General features: G+C 51.5%; 1 protein-coding gene across 2 annotated transcripts; it reads left to right on the top strand.

Annotated features, from left to right (window-relative positions):
• Positions 1-1,948: 1,948 nt before the first annotated feature.
• IL17D (interleukin 17D) lies at positions 1,949-20,586 on the top strand. 2 transcript variants are annotated; one of them, XM_063103272.1, is made up of 3 exons: positions 1,949-2,221; positions 2,827-3,122; positions 17,913-20,586. In XM_063103272.1, exons 1-3 carry the CDS (start codon positions 2,207-2,209, stop codon positions 18,229-18,231), a joined length of 630 nt encoding a protein of 209 aa, XP_062959342.1. In that variant the 5' UTR covers positions 1,949-2,206; the 3' UTR covers positions 18,232-20,586. The 2 variants fall into 2 exon arrangements, with proteins under 2 accessions (XP_062959342.1, XP_062959343.1); XM_063103273.1 differs by lacking the exon at positions 17,913-20,586 and adding an exon at positions 5,290-6,652.
• Positions 20,587-22,500: the final 1,914 nt, after the last annotated feature.

The following is a 22,500-nucleotide window of genomic DNA, read 5'->3' as shown; positions in this document are numbered from 1 at the left end:
TGTTTGAAAATGGATGTTTGCATGTGATGCAATTATTGGTGATGATATTACCTTGGATATGACCATATGATTTGATAATTGAGACGAGATGCAAAAAAAGATAATTGGAGCTAATTGAGTAGTCATTAGAAACCAGGGTGTTAAATTGTGTGCGGGTTAACGGTGCCAGTAATGATGAACAGGAATAGTGCTAATGTCATCAATGAATAAGAAGAGTGGCCAGGAAGATGACAGCAATGAGGGGAGCAGTTGGCGGGAAAATCTGGGGAAAGCCTTTAAAGGAAAGAGATTGGAGCAGATATAAAAACCAAGAAGATATTTATCAGTAACCCAAGAAGATAAGATTGGAAGTAACCAACCACACATTGGCTTTTGGAGTTATGGTGCCTAAGAATGATTTAAATGATCTTCCCCTCAGCTTGGTTCATGCTAAGGAGTTGTGCAGCTGAGCTGGTACTTGGGGCTGCTGAGTAAACCAGAGGATAAGAGGGAAGGGCTGGAGATGACTTACAGTCGAGCTCGCGTGATCACAATGATGGAAACATCTTCAGTGGAGAACACTGCATGTGTTCTAAGGGAACATGATGAGCTTAGTTTTGAGTATTTTGTTGCCTTTTTCTCACTTGTACTGGTATTTCATAAATTTGGACTTAATTATTAACACGTTTACTTTGCATCTTCATAAATATGTTGAAGTTTGAAGGGAATTCATTAAGACTAAAACATTTGCACCTGTTTATAAGACTTTTCTCAACTGTTTCTTCTCTCAAAGATGAATTTTGTGTTCTACCAAATAGGTGAGCAATTTCAGTAATTTGTGATCTTTCGCAAAATTAAAACTGTTGGAATGGAGATATTTTCTTTCCCATTTCCAAGGTAATCAAGGGCAGAGAGAAGTTGCCATGTTATCAGACAGTGAAAGATACCTGTATTTTGTAGAATAATACACAAAATTAACAGTCTGGCACTGTGTCACCTTACATATGTAATGCTGTAATGAGATATTGAGTATCCCGATACTCTTGTAATGATTATCTCTCGAAAAGAACCCACACACTTTTTTTCAAATAAAAAATAAGCAGCATCTAGGTATTGGTACTTTTATTCCCATTTTCACTGAAAACGAAACAAAGAACATGAACAATGTATCTAGTCAGAAAAAAATGTTTTGCGCACAAAGAGCTGCAAATTGCTTCAATCACTTAAATTGGAGATTTCAGTGGGGTTTTAGCAGTAATTACTAAACTCTTCAGTTATAGAGCATTCAAGGCATATAGAAGTGTTTTTTTACACAGCATACTTGAAAAATAGTCTAACCAATGGTTTACAATTTAGTCAAAAACCAAAGCTGCAAACCACCTAGTGAGTCATAAATTACATATTTTGTACACTTTCAAAAAGCTTCCAGGTATCAATCTTTCGTTTTTATTTTCGAAGCATGATTGCTTAAAAAGGATCATATTCTTTAGCCTGTCACCTAGAAAGCATTAAGCATTTATTTGTAGAATGAACAAATGCATGTTTTCTTGTGTTCTTCATTTAGATATTTCCTTTAATTTATTCACAGAATATGAGGCTCATTTTACATGACTGTTTGCACTTAACAATCGAGTCATCGTAGGGTAGGAAGTCTCCGACATCGTAACAGTAGAACAAGTGATGCCCACTCACAGCCAGGGAAGTGCCAGGTGGGGGAGCATTGAGTGCCCTGTTTTTAGAGTTGTTTGATCGGGAGGACCAGGATCATTTCAGGGGTCTTGAGGAGAAAGGAGAAATAGCCTCCTCCCACCTTATTGAAAATGGAGATTTTCTCTACTGTATTTCTTTGAACTACGGAATCTCAGAAGAGGAAGTGGCCCCGAGGTAGGGACTCCTTCTAGGTTTTGAGCTCACTTTCTCCCGGCGGCCTGTTCTATTCCTGGATCGCTCTCACGACTAGAGGAATCTTTCTCTCTGAGTCAAAACCTGCCTCCCTGACTTCATGCTGTTGGTCCCTCTCTTCTGCTCTGGAGACTCGTAGGCCGGTCACACCTCCTTCTCCAGCCAGTCAGGACCGCACCAACCCGCGCAGAGCCGGCTCGACCTCCTCCTCCTGCACGGCGCGGCCCCGGCCCGCCCAGGCTCCGCCGCCGGGACCTCGGTTCGCGTGGTCCGCGTGCCTATTCGGAACTCCGCTCCTAGCACAGCCGGATCCTCCGGGGAGGCGATGTTGGGGACACTGGTGAGTTCATTTTATACGTGACAACGTGTTTTCGGTTCCCGGAGGCAAAGGGCGCTGGGCCGCGAGCGTCTGTGCCAGCAGCGGCCTCGCGCGCTCGGCTCCGGGTCCGCGTCCTCCGCTGCGAGGAGGGGCTGCCGCCGGGGGCTTCCTGCGCGCTCGGGCCCGGGCGGCGGCCCGCGGCCGGGCGCGGGACGTGAGTCTGCGGGGCGCTGGCGGGCGGGCGGGAGGGGGATGGCGCGCCCGGGGCGAGCGGCGCGGCGGCGTCACGGGCACTCGCAGCCCGCCGCGCAGCAGCCCGGGAGGCACACGCACACGTGCACGCGCGCCCCGCACCCGCCCCCCGCGCGCCTCCCGGCTCGGGGCGGCGGGGGCGGCGGGGGCCGGGGGCGCGCGGGCCGGCGCCGGGCGGGGCCCCGGGGACCCCGCGGGCGGCGGGCGGGCGGGGAGGGCGCTCGGGGGCCCGTCCGCGCGGCCCCCATCCTCCGGGCCGGCCTCCGGGGCCGCGGGGCGACGGGAGGTGCCCACCGGCTGCAGAGGCCGCGGGCGGGCGGGGCGCGGGGGGCTCCTCCGGCGCGCGCGGGCGCTGAGCGCGGCCTGTCCCGCAGGTCTGGATGCTCGTTGCGGGCTTCCTGCTGGCGCTGGCGCCGGGCCGGGCCACGGGCTCCCTGAGGGCGGGCCGGCGCCCGGCGCGGCCGCGGGGCTGCGCGGACCGGCCCGAGGAGCTCCTGGAGCAGCTGTACGGGCGGCTGGCGGCCGGCGTGCTGAGCGCCTTCCACCACACGCTGCAGCTGGGCCCGCGCGAGCAGGCGCGCAACGCGAGCTGCCCGGCAGGGGGCAGGCCCGCCGACCGCCGCTTCCGGCCGCCCACCAACCTGCGCAGTGTGTCGCCCTGGGCCTACAGGTGAGCGCGGCGGGTCGGGAGCGGTGAGGTAATACCGGACCCGGGTGACGCGTGGCGGGGCGGGATGGGGCGAGGCGGGACAGGTGGAGCGACTGGCACGGGAGCAGTTCATCCCCAGAAGGCCCACCACCTCCATCTAGCTTCCCCTCCTTACCCTTCCATTGCTTCATATGCAACAGATCTCTCTTGAGCACCTGTTCTTTGTCAGGTCCATGGTTAAATGGGTTCCACAAACGACCACCCCAAGTGACCCTTTGTGAATTTTACAGCGTTTTGCACAGGCCGCCTCTGGGCGTTCCGATGCAGAAGTGTACGGTACAGACGTTTGTTGAATGCCTACCTGGGCCAGAGGCTGCTGCTTGTAGTCTGTGGGAGGAGTGGGCTGATTGGTGAGCAAGCCGTGTTACATGACAAGGCAAATCATGAGCGATGTGAAAAGCTGCAAGTGGGGGTGGGGGAGCTAGCATTTGGGACGATCAGACTGACATTTGAAGTGTGCTTTGAAAAATGGGCAAAATTCTGAGATTGGCCTGGAAAAGACGTCATTTTCGAAGAAAGGAAGAGCATGCGAAAAGGGAAGGCTGGGAATGCTGGGAGTGTGCAGGGAGGGTGTGGCGGGTGTCCTCAGCAGACACTTGAGACTGTCGTCCCCTGCCCTCGAGCGGAGGGATTCCAGTCTAGCAGAAGGCAGGAGCAGCCCTAACGAGGGAGCTCTCACGCTGCAACAAAAGTTAAGGCTTCCTGTGGAAGAGCTGAGTCTTGGTAGGTGGGAGTGAGTGACCTGTCAAGGGTAAGGGCGGCCCTGAGGGAAGGATAGCGTAAAAGGAGGAGGAGGAAGAGCATGGCACCCTCAGAGACTTGTGAGCTGGGGTTTTTTGGTGTGCCGGGAGTGGGGGAGCTTGTGGTGGTGAGAATGGGGGGGTTGGGGGGCTGTTTGTGGTGTGGTGGGGGCGATTGTGGAGGTGGGAGTGTTTGTGAAGGTAGGAGTGGGCTGTTTCTGATGGGGTGAGGGGCGTGTGTGGTGGAGTGGTGTGTGTGTGGTGTTGCGTGTGTGTGGTGCGGTGTGAGGGCGTGGGGTGTGTGTGGTGCGGCGTGAGGGCATGGGGGTGGGGGGTGTGGGGACGGTGTGTGGTGCGGTGTGAGGGCGTGGAGGTGAGGGACGTGGGGTGCGGTGTGAGGGCGTGGGGGTGGGGGGCATGGGGTGTGTGTGGTGCGGCGTGAGGGCATGGGGGTGGGGGGTGTGGGGACGGTGCGTGGTGCGGTGTGAGGGCGTGGAGGTGGGGGACGTGGGGTGCGGCGTGAGGGCGTGGGTGTGTGTGTGGTGTGAGGGCGTGGGGGTGGGGGGCGTGGGGGCGTGTGGTGCGGCGTGGGGGTGGGGGCGTGGGGACGCTGTGTGGTGCGGTGTGTGGGGGTGGGGGTGGGGGCGTGGGGACGGTGTGTGGTGCGGCGTGGGGGTGGGGGCGTGGGGACGGTGCGGGCGTGGCGGCAGGTGCGCTGTGGAGGGAGCAGGGGCTGGCCGGGGCTGGCCGGGGCTGGCCGGGGCTGGCCGGGGCTGGCCGGGGCTGGCCGGGGCTGGCCGGGGCTGGCTGGGGCTGTGGTGAGCCGTGCGCAGAGGGAAAGGCGTGCAGGAGGGCTCTGCTGGTGAGGGCAGCGGACAGCCCCGTGCACGCGCGCGTGTGAGGAAGGCTCCCGTCACGATGGGCGGGAGGGCAGAGAGCGCCGCGCTTCCAGGGGAGGCGGCGGGGGCGGGGCTCAGGCCACGGCAGTGAGGAGGGCACTGATGGTGATGTGGACGGTGCGGAGGAGGTAGAGGTGGCCGGGTTAGCGGTGACCGTGCACGTGGGGCTGAGGGCGTGGGGCTGCAGGCCGTCTGGGTCCAGGCTTTAGCCCACACCGCTGCCGAGTTCAGAGCAAATCATGATTCAGTGTGCAGTGCATCCGGGCTTCCCCTGCGCCTCCACCCGCTGCGGAACGGGCAGGGATTTTCTTTCTCATCACCAACGGAACCCCAGGGTGCCCTGTCCCTACACCCGGGGCCTCCCTGGCCCGCCGCCCCGCGTCGCGCGTCCCGCCGAACGGCGCCTTTCTCTGCTTTCGCTCGCGCTTCCGCCATTCCCAGGACCAAAAGCGTGGGCTTTTTTGATGACAGTAGTCTTCTTTCTGCAAGCTCACGTTACGCCTTTGACGAACCAAGTGGGATTAAAGGAACTGGGAAAATCTCCCAAGACAACAGTCTGGCTTCTCTGGCAGGAGCCGCCGCCTCTGCGTCTTCCTGTAACAAACTCTCATCTCTCCGGGGAAATGGAGGCCTCCCACAGGCGGGGGAGGAACGCACAGTGCGGCGTTTCAAGTCGTCCTCTTCGGCGAGCCTCCCGTACTACTGGCTAGGACGATTGGTGGTATTTGAGCAAAATGGGGGGACAATTAGGAGCGACTGTTTGGGGAGGAAATAATGAGCTCCGTGTTGGGACTGTTGTGTTTTGCCTGCCTGAGAGGCGCACAGGTGACAGGCGGGCCAGCCGCGGAGGCGGGCGTCGGAGCTCCGGTGACAGCAGGGTCAGAGGACAAACTGGGGGTTAGCTGGAGTGCTGCACTTAGCGGTTACACCGAGTTACCCTGGCTGTAGACTGATACCTGTGTCTCCCCAGGCGGCATCCAAGAGCGGCGGGGAGGACGAGTGGCCCGGGTCTGGGGTGCTGGATCTGCCCGCGGGTGGAACCCTAGTGCCAGGTGGTCCCAGGAGCAGGAGCTACAGCTGTGCTTAACGTGCCATGTACAGCCTCCTTCTCGTGAGTGAGCAGCTGCGATGCGATGGCTCCCCACGAGCAAGCGGAGGCCGGGCGGCGTGCATGCGCTGAAGGAAGGACCGTGCTCAGGGGCCGGCCCGGGCCAGGACTCCGGGCTGTTGGCCGCGAAAGCCGGCCCCGCCTCCTCCTGCCCGGAGACCGCCTCGCGTGCCCCTCCCTCCGATCACTTCTCACCACCTCCCGAGTGACGGGGAAGATTAACAAACGCGAGACGGGGCCAGTGCAGAGCGTCTTGTAAAAGAGGTGCTGTGCAAGGACAGGCTGGGTGTCTTAGCGGGTTTCTGAGGGCCCTGGGTGGCCTGGGTGGGAGAGTGCTTGCCGCAGGCCGCGAGCTAAGGCTCAGGGAGTTATTGCTAGAGGCAGAATAGTCACAGAGAACCCCGCGAAAGACGACTAGGGAGACGGACTGCAGGTCAGAAATCCTGACGGGCACAAAAAGGATCACTTTAGGTGAATAAGGTAGGTTTTAAAATAGACTTTTGGAATATCAGGTGGCTTTTCCTATCTTTGGGGGAGAGATGAATCATTCAGTAAGTAGTGTTGAGACAACTGAGTCGCCATTGGGAAAGAATACAATTGGATATCATTCCTATGTGAAAATAAATTCCAGATGATTCGAAGATTTACAGGTAAAAAATAAAACCACAAAAACAGAAAAACACAAGCAATTTTATTTATAATCTTGGAGTGGAGGAGGCCTGTTTAGCATCTCACAGTCCCCAAAAGTCATAAAAGACAACATTGAGAAATGCAGTTACATATGATATGCCATTTCTTCTTGGCAAAATAAAATAAGAAAAATACAAGGGCTAACCAAGAAAAAGTATTTGCAACCCACGTCACAAAGGGCTCGTTTCCTGAAGAGCTCCCACAAACCAGTAAGGAGAAGACCAACAACGTAATGGAAAGCAGAGCACAGATGAGGAACCGTTCCCAGGGAAGGATGGGCAGGTGACTCCAGTGCTTGACACATGGAGAAATGCTCACTTCAGGCATAATAAGTGAAATGCATGTTACAACTATACTGAGAAAGCTTGCTTCCTTTTTTCTTTTTTTGGTATGCATCAGGTTATGTGAGGGAAAAAGCCATTTTTATACAGTAGAGGCATGTGAATTGGCACAGCTTTTGTGGAGGGCAATTGAGTATTATCAAAATTTTACATTCACATGCCCTTTGACTCAGCAATCCCACTTATAAGTACTCCTCCTCCAGACACACTTGCCCATGTGCCAAATGACAAGTGTGCAAGGATACGGTTCACTGCTGTGATACAGCAAGGGATTGGGAGCCATCTAAACATCTCCCAACAGGTAGCAAGTTAGACCAAGTTCTCTACAGCTTTGAAGAAGAAAGAGGAAGCTTCACAGGGCCTAGGCAGATCAATCAGTTGCCAACATAAAGGGGGAAAAGGTGTGTATAGTGTGCTGCCATTTCTGTGTTAAAAGAATATATGACTTAACATGCATATGACAAATGATATTTTAGATGTCTACATATATGCACACACACTTATGGGGTTATCATGGCATCTCTTATAAGGGGGTCTGGAAGGCTGGGGACAGGGTTGGGGAGGAGACCTACTTTTCACTCATATCTTTTGAATCCTCTGTCATGTGCATATATTCGTTATTTGAAAGATGTTTTGATTTTTAAATTAAGAGCAGAGAAGGAAATTCCCCAGCCGTGAGGAAAAAGCAGATACTAAGGAAATGAAGCTTCAGCACATCACAGCAGCCTTGGACATACTGAGAGCATTGGTGAAAAGGGAACTGTTTGCTCTGAAAGGCTGTCAGGCTTAAGAAGAGGCACTATAAATGTCTGGATGGGATTTTCAGAGCCCCTGTGACTCCATGGCTGGGCTGTGATACCAATGAGGAGCCCAGGCCTGGAGATTAAGGAAGTGGCTCCAGGTGATAGACAGGAAATGGTAGAGCCAGGATCCAGCCGTAGACCTCTCTCATTCTGTCTAGCCCATGCTCCCGCCCAATGTGCTGTTAGAAAATCAACATTCAACTTCCAGAATGTAAAAATACTTACTCATTTACTTTGTGGCATAATGTTTATTTCCCTTTAGCTTTAAAAACAAAAATGCCAAAAATAAAATCAATTTGATTGCTCAGTAAATGTTTTTAAAGCCATATCGATATATTAATATACTGTAAGAAAACTGAGGTTGGGCCGACCCCGTGGTGCACTCGGGAGAGTGCGGCGCTGGGAGCGGCCGAGGGTTCAGATCCTATATAGAGATGGCCAGTGCGCTCCCTGGCTGAGTGCAGTGCGAACGCCACCAAGCCAAGGGTTGTGATACCCTTACCGGACACACACACACACACACACACACACACACACACACACACACACACACACACACACACCCCTGTACACACACACACACACACACACACCCACCCCTGAGGTTTATTAAGGTTTAAAGATAAACATTATTCATTTACGATTAAACCCCAAAGATAAACACCTACAGTGCTCTAAATAATTGTTAACTGTTTATAGTTTTCAATTTTTGGTAATAGTCTAAAGATAACTTTTCTCTAGGATATGAATAATGCACAACAATTTATTTTTAGGCTTTATTTGTTACTTTTTTATATAACTCTTTTCCTCCAGGGAATTTCAGAGACCACACCTAAATTTATTTTGCCATAAACAGCTCCATGGGTAGCAGTAACAAGGGAGTAAAGGGAAAGAAAAACAAAGAAATAGAACCAGGAGGAAAGGAGATGGGGAGGACTGGGGTGAGGGGTGTTGAGTGACTTAAACATTGGCGCAGTGGGCTGGTGCAGGTGGGGGGATGCCCTGGGAAGCGGGTGCCTGCGTAGGCGCCCAGGCTGGAGTAAATTGAGTATTTTCCTGTGGAAACTCAAGTTACCGGAACTTTCAGCAGGTGGCTTTTGGGAAGAGGATAAATCAGAAGAAAATAAGTTCCTCTCAGGTATTTTGTTTGAAAAGCACACAGCAGCAATGTTTGGACACACACTTGTAATAGCGAGGGACTGGAAGTCATCTGCACCAGTACGTCCACCAGCAGGCAGCTAGTTAGATAAAATGCTATACAGCTGGGAAGAATAAGGCCGCTCCAAAGGTGCCTAAGGATGTCTCCTGCTTCCTGCGCAGCGGCGACTGTGGCCAACAGGGGGCAGCACCGCGCTGGCGTCCCCTTCCCGGGGACGAGTTGCTCCGGTTCCCAATCCGTGTGGTCTGTGCAGTTTGGGCGCAGGGGTTCTTTTTTTTTTTATAGTGCATTTCCTTAGTAAGTTCACTTTTCTCTCGGTCCCTGCTTCAAACCTATGAATTATTCTACTGTCTTTATACAAACTAACCTTTCTGTCTTCAAGGAATGTCTATATTCTAATTCTCGTGTATTTATATCTCCGTTAGCCCAGGTGCTATGTCCTTTCTGCACCGTCTTATATTGGTAGTGTCCCGTTAAGAAACAGAGCTGGAGAAGGGACGAGAGAGAAAAGCTGTAACCGAAGAGTGGCCGCCCCCTGGCTGGGAAGCGTGTCTGGCTGTGCGTGGGGGGCGCGCGGGGGCGGGGGGCAATGTTCTTCGAGATTCAGTGTTGTAGAAAAGGAGACACTCATTGACTAAAGCAGTTTATTTAAGAAATGTTGGTATTTTCCCCAAAAAATATTTTTATGGAAAAGTGACCTTGAGTTGACCAAAGTACTGCACAGACTTTTTTTTACCCCTCTGAGCTTCTCAAAATACCGGACGCTCTACTGCGCCTATCACTGTTTCACAGAGCAAAAATAAAAGCATTGTCAGGGAGCATTGTCATGGGATTAAAGTTTCTTGTTCTGAAAATAGACGTTCGTTTTGCTTTGATAGCTATTTTCTCTAACCACTGGGTTTTACTCAAGCATTCTTATAGTGGCCAGGGATGGAGATAAGATTTCATTCCATCAGCACCTCTTTCAGAGTTCACCTGAATAAAATATGTGTGCCCTTAATGCCAACAGAAGCTTTTGGGCAGGTCCAGGAAGTTCCTCACATGCCATGAAGTGGAATTCCTCATCGTGTCTGTCTTCCAGAAATGACACATGAAAAACTTGGAGGAGGGCAGTGAGTGCATTGCTCACTAGATTACTAAGAGGTCAGAGAGAAAGCAATCTACCAAGAACTCTTCTGGAATTAAAGCAAGAGTCTAGGCTCAAGTCGTGATAGTGATTATTCCTCATGGCCCATGTAGGTGACAGCTGATTCATTTGGGGTCAGGTGGGCTCCATGCTTATGCACACAGGCACCCCCACCGTAGCAAGGACACACACATCAAAGGCGGCTCTGGACCCAGACTCTGCAGCTTCCACTGGACAGATAGGGAAGCCATCCCTGGGCATGAGTCATGTTTTTCCTTTGAAGAGATGTTTCCCAGCTACATGGAATGGAACGTGTGATATTTGCCAGGACAAAAGAATAAACCCTTTGAGAAATTTGGGCACTTTCATTTCTGTTTCTCTCTTTCCCTCTGCAAAACTTTTTTTTCCTGAATTATTTTCTAAATTCTTTTCCAAAGTGTTAATCTCTCTGTCCTCTCTCCTGATTTCCCAGATGAACAGATTTTACAAGGAATAAATCCTAGTTGTAGCTTTGCCACTTACCAAGTGCCCGTTTAGTTACTAAACACCCACAAACTGCACAGCCATATCTGTTAGTATCATGTGGCTCACACAGCTCGGCTGTGCAGGACAGTGCAGGCAGCTGGGCTGACCCAGGTGACCTGGGAGACTTTGGACAGCCCCTGTCAGTGCCTCAGTTTCCTCATGGAGGGAGAGGAGAGGGCGGGCAGGCTGTGCCCTCTTGCTCCTGGCAGCCCTGAGCAGGCTTAGTAGCAGAGAGCCAGGTTTGTTCTGGAGCCCGCCTCACTGGCTCAGCTTCAGGCCTGACCTTGATGCCAAGTTCAGGATCACACCAAAGTCAATCTCAGTCCCCAGATGGGGCAGTACTGACCCCTAGCTCTCCTTGGCCAGGTGAAGCCCGTGGTGATCTGTGCTGGCTCAGACCTCGCTGCCATCCGAGGCTGATTTTTCCATGTCCTCTTTCATGAGAAATGTACCACATGTTTTCTTGTAAGGGCCAGAAAAGCATTTTTCAGTACTTCTTGGCAGCACACATTGAAGCTCTTTGGCTCCCTTGGGCCTTAGCGAATGGAAGGAGGGTGGAGCTGACAGGCTTGCTGGCCACGGCTTCCCAGCAGAGGAAAACTGTTTGTGGTCTTCAGTGTCCCCAGTTACTCCCTGGTCAGCCAACAGGGTCCTGCTATCCCTGGCCCTGCAGCCCAGGCCTTTCCCCAACAGTCTCATAACCATTCCCCCTCCGGGCTGCAGCACTTGTTCCAAAGGGAAAACGAGAGATTGGGAGGTTAATATAAACCTGTCTTATGACTCATTACTTCTCTTAAATGTAAAAGCTAAACGGCCTATACTGGGGCTGTCCATTAGAATTATCTGGGGAGCTTTAAAAAAATGCCAACACTCTGGTCCCATTCCAGAGCAGTTAATTTAGAATTTCTGGGGATGGGGGACTGCATCACAGTTTTTTAAAAGCTCATTTATGTGCCTCCAATGAAGAACAACTAAGATCCTAAAGCCATCCAGTTGGCAATGCTAATTGCTTGTTGGGTTAATAATGATCTTCTGCATTAATTAGACTTAGCAGAAAAGGAAAGTCCTGGGCTGGTATGGTCATGAAATTCAAGTGCACCTGGGAAAATGGAGTTGTCCAATTGTTTGCCATCAGTGGTTACACATCGTTAACCAATGACTACCTTTTAGAGATATTGCCCAACCTTCATATTGAGTTTGCAGCTGGGAATGGGTTTCTGTTGATTCATCTGAATCAGTGATTCCCTGTTTCAATGAGCAAAACAGACTGCTTGGACCGTTGACTTGCAGGGCTTCTGACTCGGTGGGTGGTGTGAAGTCTGAGAACCTGCATTTTTTTTTTTTTTTTTTGTCTTTTTCGTGACCGGCACTCAGCCAGTGAGTGCACCGGCCAGTCCTATATAGGATCCGAACCTGTGGCGGGAGCGTCGCTGCGCTCCCAGCGCCGCACTCTCCCGAGTGCGCCACGGGCTTGGCCCGAGAACCTGCATTTTTAACAAGAGCCCCACATGGTTCTGATGCAGGTGGACTGAAAGCCACATTTTGGAAATCTTGTTTATGCTGCCTTCTTATCTCCTACAAAGATAGTGTTTCCAAAGGAATCACAGCTCTTGGGAAAGGAGCTGCTCCTCCCGCAGCATTCCCAGAGGGCTGCCAGGTGGCTTGGTATTCCCATGGTTTTAAAACGTCTTGAGTGGTAAATAAAATAAAATAAAATAAAACGTGCTGGTATCTGGCAGAGAGAGTCCTCTCCCTCCTTCTACAAAATTGTCTTGATTATTCTTGGCCCTTTTTCTTTCTTTGACTTTTAGAGTCAGCTTGCCAAATTCTCAGAGAAATCATACAGGGATTTCAGTTGAAATTGCACTGACTTTATAGATTAATTTGGGGGAATTTTCCAAGACCTTACAGACTCAATGTATTGCAAGTGTCTTCTAAGCATAAAACATCGATGAAAGTCTCACATTATCAGTCCTGACACCAGGAAGCTCAGGCAAGTAACCTGGTTATCAAATCCATCTCTTTCACTTTACAAAGAACCAGGCAGGGGGGAATAATTTGCACAAGGTCACTGGTTGGGGACTAAGTTGGACCAAGTCAACTTCCTCCCGCCTTTTTAAGGAAATCTGCTGGGCGAACTCTTCCACCTTCAGATCTGGTGAACCATGCTAGTGAGCCATCTTGTCTCCACTGCCACGTTTCAGGACTTGCTGGCTTCCAGTCAGGAGCGGAGAAGGTGTCTCCCCACACTTTGTTCCTGGGGTTGGGGTCTTTCATGTACTGTGAAAGAAACAATCACACTTGGCCTTTGCTACTTTGGAATTAATTTCATGTTTTCCAAATCGGAGGGCAAGCCAAGTCGAGGAGCTTGTATCAGTAAATGCCCAGCTATGCTTGGGTACCAGACAGAGAGCACATCAGGTGGCCTGTCCTCTCCGGCATGTCCTCGTTGTTTTCCCAGCTCAGCTTGGAGCGCTGTGGATTGTTTCCTACCACGTCCGGGCCCAGGGTCAGCGCTCTTTTTCTGTCTCTGCATTCCTCTGGAGAGGTTTCCGTCACCTCTAATCAGGGAGAGGCGTCTTTTGTTCTTGGATTAAGCCGCCAGCTGTCCCTCACTCAAGCCAAGCTGCAGCCGCCGCAGGGACACTTCTGAGATCCCGTGGGAGGGGACAGCTTGGTGTGTTGGAGGCAGGTACCTGTGCTGGTGCAAGGCCACAGGCAGGGCCCCTCCTCAGCCGCCTTGCCGGGTTTGGTAACGGGAGAGGTTCCCACTGGCGTTTCCCGCTCTTCCCTTCCCGTGGCAGCTTTCTTTAACCAAAAGCACTCCTAGCTGAGGACTTCTCCGGCGGGAGGGACTCTAGCTGCGCCCACCCGGCTGCACCAGGCCCGGGCTTTTCGCGAGACCTCTTCCACGCCCTGCCCTTGTCTCTCAGGGGCAGCGACCCGGGTGGCAGGCTGCGGTGCGTGTCGTGTCCCTGCCCCCAGTAGCATTTCTACTGTAAGAGAAACCACCTGGTCCTAACACCACAATCTGAAAACCGCCCATCTGCCTGCCTCTTATATGTCCTGCGACCCGGCGAAGGGCGGGGTCTCTGTGTCACAGGCCTCAGCCCACAGGTGTCCCTGCGCTGGTGGAAGTGTCCGCCCCAGCCGCTGCAGGGCGGGGGTGGACGTCTTTACCATCAGGCATCCTGGCGACTGTCGGTTCCACAAAAGATCAGGGCGCTGGTCGTCCCTGAAGACCCACAGGATGAGGAGGCCTAACTTGCCACCTGCATCCCGGCCTCAGAAGGACAGATCCCAGATGATTAGAATCGAAGGGGACCGTCAGTGCCTTCAGGTCACATCTTGTTACAGATGAGGAAACTGAGTCAAGAGGCCCCTGCACTGCCCCCGGCCCCTGTCATTTCTGCCCCATGCTGCCGTCAGGACGGCCTCGCGTGGGTCCCCGGACGCAGAACGCCAACCCCGGGCTCCTCAGCAGATCTCCGTCCTGCTGCACGTGCATGTGAGCACACACGCCCACACGTTCACACACACTCATACTCAGCTCGCTCACATTCACACGCTCCACTCACGCTGACACGCTCACGAGCCCACATGTTCACACATACACTTGCACTCACACGTCACTCCAGCCAGAGTGGGTGGCCGGCTTTCTGGCCGAGGTGTGCGTTGCTGCTTTCTGCTCGGACTCCCTCACCCTCACTTACTTAGTAACCTCCTCTCTGACGCCCCTGGGGCAGTGTCCATGCACCGGGCACCACACGGTGCTGGCGACCCTGGCCTGTCTTGCCTGCGCACTCCAGGAGGGCAGAGGCCACATGGTAGTGGACGCCTCCACAGGGGCTTCAGCATGCACCCAGTTAGTGCTCACCCACCTGCCACTGCCTGGTTCGAGGGCGCTCAGCAACCTCCTTGGCACTGGGCAGTTTTCATCAGTGTGCACATCTCCAAAAGATAAGGACTCTGTTCAACAAAACCACAGTAGCACGGACACACCTCGAGTTAGACTGGAGATACCATAAATCCTAACTGTGTAGGGTTAATACTACCTTACTATCGAGTTCTGTGTTAAGTCAGGTTCAAATTTCCCTGACTGTCCCATAAGTGATTTTTTTTAACTTAAACATTTTTTTCTTTTTTTTGTTTTATTTTTAACTCTTCACCTTGAAATCATTTCAGACTAACAAGGAATTCCCATCTACCCTACTCAGGTTCCCCAAATGTCAACATCATAAGTCATAAGGATCATGATCAAGACATGAATATTGAAATGATACAATCATCCAATCCGCAGAGTAAAGCCAAGTGTCCTGCCAGGGGCCGACCCAGCTCACCCACGGCCTCAGGTGGTCAGCTGTTTTCTGGAATGTCCCTCAGTTTGGGTCTGATATGTTTTTTAAGTGACCATCTAGATGGAGACATTGGGAGTGAGAGGGGCTTAGCCTGTCCTAGCTGCTTAGGGCCAGCGCCTGGGGGTCTGTGTCCCTCTGATCAGGTCCCTTCTCTCTTGTGTTTCTCCTGGAACACAACTCCGTGGAGTTTCCCTGTGTTCTGTATTTTCTGGGTCACATTCTCACTGTGTTGCTTACCACGTCCCTCCATCCCTACATTTCCTGTAAACTGGCGCCTCAGCTTCAAGTCCAGCCCCCTCAGGCCTCTCCCAACCTTCCTGGCCCCTGGGACCCACCAGCCCTGGCAGCCTCCACAGGCTTCTCGCCCTCAACAGTGGGAGTGCCCTTGGTGTCCTCTGCCTCTATTTGTTCTCCCTCCACACACTCTCCTGAATTATCTTCTTTAACCACTGTCTATGCTAATGATTCAAAACTCCCTCCTGGGCTCCAGACCACCAAAACCCTGTATTTGAGGGATCTTCCTAAAATTCCATCTGATCAGGTCCTTTCCCTTTTTAACATCCTTCCACTGCCTTCAGGGTCAAATCTGAATTTATGAATGTGAATGTGAGGCCTTCACCCTCCAGCCTCTCCAGTCTCTCCAGCCTCTCGCTTCCTGACTGTGACACGTCCCCTTGGCCCTATGCCTTGACCTCTGCCCCAGATGCCCTTTCTGTCTTCTTCACCTGGATAAATCTTCCCAGGAAGGATTCCTCACTGCCATAGGCAGGTGGTCTCTCTGTGTTAATTTCTACACTTACCCCCCCCATAGTGAGTCCTTGGGTAGGAGATAGGTGTTTATAGATATCTATAGCCGCATATCAGACCCAAACTGAGAGAGCATTCAGATTTTGTTGGATAAATGTTGAGCATGATTGGAGATACCATAAATCCTAACTACGTAGGATTTCCTTTTTCCTTCACATGTTAAATTAGGGCCTTACACTGACCTCAGGGTATGAGGACAGGAAGCCAGTGCTGTCTGGGCTCCGACCCCAGCTCACCAGCTCTTGAGCACTGCATCTGGGAAAGAGTGCTGCCAGTCAAAGCAGGGCCCTCACCCTTCCCCTCCGGGGAGACAGACCACGTGGAGTCCACATGTCATGAGAACATGGAGAAAGGGGAGGTTGAGTTTGACTGAGGACATTTGAAAACTCTTACGGTAATGACTTAAATTGGATCTTAGAACGTGGTGAGGCTTCACTGGGTTGATATGGGCGTTGGGAAGAGGGTGTCCTGAGCCAAGCCTGGCTGTGGGGCATGCAGGACATCCCACCTGAGCTGCCTGGGGTGGAGGACACATGAAGGAGGAGACGGTGACAGGGCTGCAGGAAAAGCAGGTAGGAAGAACCAAACCTAGAGGCCTTAGAAGGCAAAGCAAAGGAGCACGGGCTTTTCCTGACGTGAATCCCACAGTCACAAGGGTGTGCTGGGAACCTGGGACTCAGTACACCTGGGAGGCAGGACGAGGCCCCACAGAGGAGCCGACAGCGTTGGAAATGTGAAGGCGGGCGCTTCCTCATTCCTGCGAGGGTACAGCTCATGCTTCACAAGCCCCTGCCAGCAGAGCTGAGATTCACCCATGCATGAGCACACACTTGCACGAGCACACACTTGCTGTCCTGATAATGGCCAACGTGAGCCAGGGTGACAGCACACGCACACCTCAGGTTCCGGCTTTGGAAACTTTCAGGCACATTTCCTTTTGTTTCTCATGGAGCTCAGAGACCCCATTGGGTCCCTCCCAGGCTGGCGTGTTGTGGGCCTGCAATGTGTTTGTTTCTTGACAAGTCAGAGCTGGCATGGCTGTGGTTCTGAGATTTTAGGGTCTCTAGAATCCCACCCCAGAAGAAGGAGATCCTCAGAAGAGGATTGCTTGTGTTTTAAAAGGGCAGATGAATGGAAATGAGAAGTGGGGTCATGGCAGTCCCATGAGAAATGGAGACAATGCTTTCCTCTGCAAGGGGAAATTCTGAGGGGCGCTGGGTTCCCTTAAGGACCTGCCAGCTTTGTGGGGGGTGTGCAAGTTGGCATGGCAAGGGCAGGGGGTGCTTTTGCCTCCTCCCAGGGAGCTGCCTGGCCCCGCCATGCTCCCGCCCTCCCCCTGCCTCCAGCACTGTGGTCTGTTCTGGAGGTGTTGACTCTTGGTTCTTAGCATCTGACCAGAAAAAAGGGAGACTTGGAGGAGGATAAAATTGATCAACTTTAAGCCATCATTCACTTTTCAAATATCCCAGGCTGGCCAGTCCCGCCCTCCCCCAGTGCAGCTTGGGCCCCTTCACAGAGGAAGGCACGTTGACCCTGACAGACAGATGGACACGGCCTGCCTTGTGGCCTTCTGCACAGGTGTCCCACAGCTGCCTTTGCTTGTGGCTCTGTGGCCAGTTAGCTAGTGTGTCTCCTCCCAGCACACAGGCCAGCCTTCCTCACCTGTCCTGGAGACCAGCATGGGCAGCCATCCTGGCAGACATGGCCCCATCTGGGGCTGCAGAACCTGGCGGCTGGAGACCGTATGGGGCCAGTCACAGAGGTGGCCCCAAAGGGCTGGAGTTCCAGGCCCCAGGCAGACACAGTGTCTCCATGTCTTGTTCTATTCTAGTGGACACTTGTGCTCACTTGTCAGTGCACATGCAGGTGGCATATTTTATTTTTCTACTTACACTAGTGCAGACTCTGGCAGTCGTTTTACGGACTGGCCCAAGGATAGCTGTCCACGTTGTCTTCACCATTTAAAATGTAAGGAAGTTCTGTGGTCTGTGTTAGCTCGGGCCCTCGGTGGACACTGGGATAGGATGAAATGCAGGCCCACGCTTTCCTCGTTCCACTCACCAGCGATCTAACAGCTTATTCACTCCACACTTCCTGGTCTCCTGCGCAAACCTCCTTTAGAAGCGGTCCCTTCTCTGCACGCGGTGGGCCCTGCTGTCCCCAGAGCACGCCCCAACCCTGCTCTCTCCCTGCAGAATCTCCTACGACCCAGCGCGGTTCCCCCGGTACCTGCCCGAGGCCTACTGCCTGTGCCGCGGCTGCCTGACCGGGCTGTTCGGCGAGGAGGACCTGCGCTTCCGCAGCGCCCCGGTCTACGTGCCCGCCGCTGTGCTGCGCCGCACCCCGGCCTGCGCGGGCGGCCGCGCCGTCTACACCGAGCACTACGTCACCATCCCGGTGGGCTGCACCTGCGTCCCCCAGCAGGACAAGGACGCGCACAGCATCAACTCCAGCATCGACAAGCAGGGCGCCAAGCTCCCGCTCGGCCCCAACGGCGAGCCGGCCCGCCCCTGAGGCCGTGTCGCGGGGCCCTGTCCCCGGAGTGCGTCTGCGGGGCCCTGGGCGGCTGTCGGCCCCTTGGGGAGAGAGCGAACTGAGACCCGGGCGAGAGCAGCAGGTCCCGAGGCTTACAGGCCGCAGGGACGGAGGCGCGGACGGCTGCGGGGAGCGGCGGGCCCGGCCCCGCGTGTGGCCGCCCGGGAGCTGCGGGGTGCGGGGCGGCTCCACGGCAGGCGCCCCCGAGAGGGGATAGACGTGTGCTTCAAAACAATTCTTAGGAAAGCGCAGAGGCTGTGCACCTGCTTTTTTACTCACCTGTTTTGAATTAGGGCAGAAACTATTTTTTATATCAGCAAGTTAAAGCGACTATATTACAAAATTTTACTTGCCCTATAAGCCATCTCTGAACATCCAGCCTTCGCTTCCTCCGGTAGGACGTTTTAGAAGCGTGGCTGGAATCCTCAGACACGCTCTTCTGAGCCGGACGGCGCTGGGTCTCTGAGTCAGCCTGTGGCGGTGGCTGAGGACGGTGCGGTGGACGCTCGACCCTCCACCCAGGGTCTCCGCAAGCCCAGATGGACTGCGGGGATGCACAGGACCCCAGAACGGGCTGAGAATTCCAGGAACCTCAAACTCGGTTTTATTCATGAGTTCATGGGTGGTCTCAGACTTACACAATTTACATTTGTTTTTTCACTTTTGAAAGTCAATGGGGCCAATTTGTGGATACGAGGTGGTGAGATAAGATGACACAGATGACACGTGGAATGCAACATCTTATCTCCAGTTCGCAGGAAGAATCCCAGCAAGTATTGGCTTAGTTTTAAGGGCTTCAGGATTGGGCCAAATAGGAGAAAGTGGACCAAATCAGACTTTCCAGAGGTCAACGTCGAGGCCTCTTTTTCTCCATACTGCAATGTGAGCTAAAGCCTTCCTCTTTAGGTTGAAAATCTGTCCTTAACACAACTATTTGTAAAAGGTAGAAGTGCTTTTTAAAAAAAATTTTTTTTTTAATCATTAAAACTGTTATAAATGAAGAATACATTAGCTATGTGCATTTCTCTCTGGATTCTGCTTGGATGGGCTGGACTGGTTTTTAGAAGTAACAATATGTTAACCGAGGTCATCTTAACTTTATGGCTGAGGTTTAAATTAATCAAGATTTGATTTGCCCATAGAAATATCATCTAGTCATGTGAAGTCCATCTCTTTGATCTTTTGTGACATCCTCATCTAAGACCAAGAAGTGCCTTTAATTTGTGTGTTTCACTTCCAAGCACCAACTCTGCTGAAATAACAGAACACTGGCTTCCCTACGTCATCATCCGTCACTCAGAGAACTTTCAACTCCTACTAAACAGTAGCAAAAATTGTGCACGAAAAACACATCACTCAGCAAAATCCAGATTGTTCAAATAAAAAATTGAAAATTGAAAGCAATAACTGGATAGTTCTCTAGAGTTTGGGAAATTTTACTTCCCTGTTCAATCTCTAGAGGAAAACAAATGGTACCCCTGCTGGTGGTATGTCTAGAATACACTCTTGTCCAGAGACAGGAGGTTTAGAGCAACAACCCCAAAAATCCATAAATTAAAAAGAAAAACTGCCTTTCAAACCAGCCATTTGGCTAATTGTTTCAGTCATCACTACTGTTGTGTAACATTTTCCAGGCCACTCCCCAAATGTAAATAGTGCAAGCATCAGAGGAGGGTGGACTCAGGAGAGTCAACTATTTGTGTGGGGGAAATATCACTATTTTATTCATTGTATTAATGGCTAGTTTAACAACCTCAGCTTGTTAAAATGTGGCACATTCCCAGCAGAAGAAATTAGCTTTCCATTCTAAAGTCTAGAAAGGCAACATTGATGTGTGTTTTTTCTCTGAATGGAATATTCATCCATTTAGTAAATACCTATTGAGCACCTGCCTGGTTCCAGTCACTGAGCTCCTGGAGACAACTTTGGACAAGGTGCAAACTTAAGCAAATAAAATGCACTAGCAGCCAGCACAGAACTAGGCTGACCCACCCCAGGTCCTCACGCCCAGGAAGTGCTGCCTGGCCAATCCGCTCCTTTGCCTCACTCAGCTACGTCTTCCTCACTGGTTAATGAGGTTGCAGCACCCGCCTCGCAGAGTCCTTGTGAGGATCAAATGCTGTTAGTAAAGCACCTGGCAGTGCCTGGAAACACATTGGCCCCAGTCATTTATAAGCTGCATTTAAAATAAATATCAAGCTAAGCCTTCTGACTTAATGTTGATTGCTTTAGCAGCTACTGTCACTTAGAAGTGACTCTTTTCGTATAAAAGATAAGTTTAAAATGAAATCTGTAGGACCTTCACTTGGCAGCAGCCAACAGATACACTATGTTGAAATTAGAGGTGGTGACGCTCTTTCAATGAATAGAGTTTACTGGGACAGAATTTGGTTCTCTTGTTAAAACTAAAGGCTGTGGGGGGGGGGGGGGTGTTGTGTTTTATCAAACAGACAAGGAAATTTGCTGGCTAGAGAAATTATGCCAAAGTCCTTGCCCCTCCCACCCCCACCCCATCCCCAATTCCACATGGCTTCTCACCTGGTGCAGGAGCTGCGGGGCTCCCTCCACCGTCCACTCCCAGGCTCTGCACATTTCAGGACTTCTCCTGCCAGGAAACTGCCAGACTTGTGCGTTTGCTTCAAATAAATTCTATCTTGAGGATTCTGTGGCAACCCTTGGAATGGAGGTACTTGGCTGGTTAGTGAAGATTTTTTCAACTAGGATGCTTGTTCTATAAAAATGGATTCATTTGGAAATAGCAATCCAAAAACATTCTGCAAATACCAACAGTTCCACATTCAGGGGCCGGTTACCCACACTTCTCCTTTTGTGGCATCTCTTTCAGCTGGGCAAAGGGAGTGAAATAGTAATTTTTAGTAACTGGCTCCAGGTCTGATTTGAGAAAGGAATGGACAGGGGAAGAGTACAGAGTTCCTGTCTGAAATGGGGTCATCTGCTCTGGTTGTCCGGGTGCCCCCTCACCCCAAACACAGCTGAATATTCACAGGAAACTGAAATTATTACCCTGTCCTTCCCACTCATGTGATGACTACTTGGTCTCAGTGCAAATCGCCGAATCAGAAAGGACTCACAAAGATGTCTGCTAAATTATTCTTTCCAGCCTCTGAAGGCCTTTGGTGAGGGGTGAGAGGCGAAGCAGCTCCAAGAGGGCTTGTGAAGTTTGGGCCACGGCCATGGCCACGAGGAGCAAACACAGACCCACCAGGGCATCCACTTCCTCAGCCTTCTCCCCAGCGCCTCCAGGGAACACACCAGGCATAAGAAGTGTTTTTACAGGTAGAACTGCAGACCTTTTATGAAATCCAGAAGTGGATCATACATAAACACAGATTTGCTAAAATCAAAATCATGGGGGGGGGGTGGGCCAAGTCATGAAACACACATTGGCTGTTTATCAAATAAAATGCCAACCTGGTCTCATGAGCCTCCTCCCTTAAGATCTGCGTAAAGTTTTCATGAGTCATGCCATTTTCCTCCCTCCCCCCATGAAGAAATAAGGTTTCTCTTCACCTAAATGCTAGATTTACAGGACAACTAAAATGCTGTTATTTTCAGGCTGCTACTCTCCCACAACTCCAAAATCAAACATTACATTTCTATATGTAATTTGTTACTGGCCTAGGTAATTTTTAGCAAACCGATTCATAAGGAAATAATTAGGTAGGGGGTGTTTTTTAAAGAACAATCATTCATTGAACACTTAACATGTGCCAGGTGCTGGTACACGGATAAAAATATGAATGACTCATAAACAGTGATTTTTAAAGAAAATTAAAAAGTGTCCAGAAGTATGACTGCAGTAGAAAAGAGCATGTCTCCCTGGTATCCTAAGCATGACTTCCTCCCAGACAAAAAGTGTTAATTTTTTGGGAACGTTTTTATTTTTAAATGATTGTAGATTCCCAGGAAATTGCAAAAATACTAGAGCGGTCTTACATGCCCTTTACCCAGTTTCCCCCGTGGTAACATCTTACATAACTATAGTACAATGTCACAATCAGGAAACTGACACCAGTGCAACCCACAGACCCATTCAGAGTTCACCAGTTTTACACGCACTCATTTTTGTGTGTTTAATCCTGTGTAATGCTGTACACCTGTGGATTCATGAACCCACCACCAGAGAAGACACAAAACATGCCAGTACCACAGAGACCTCCCCGTGTGGCTGCATCCATCCCCTTCGCCCCATCCCACACTGACCCCTGCCAACCACCAGCCTCCATT

The sequence above is a fragment of the Cynocephalus volans genome, chromosome 7 (genome assembly GCF_027409185.1).
Source record: "Cynocephalus volans isolate mCynVol1 chromosome 7, mCynVol1.pri, whole genome shotgun sequence".
In the NCBI taxonomy this organism is placed as follows: Eukaryota; Metazoa; Chordata; class Mammalia; order Dermoptera; family Cynocephalidae; genus Cynocephalus; species Cynocephalus volans.
This window is presented reverse-complemented; position numbering and strand designations above follow the sequence as displayed.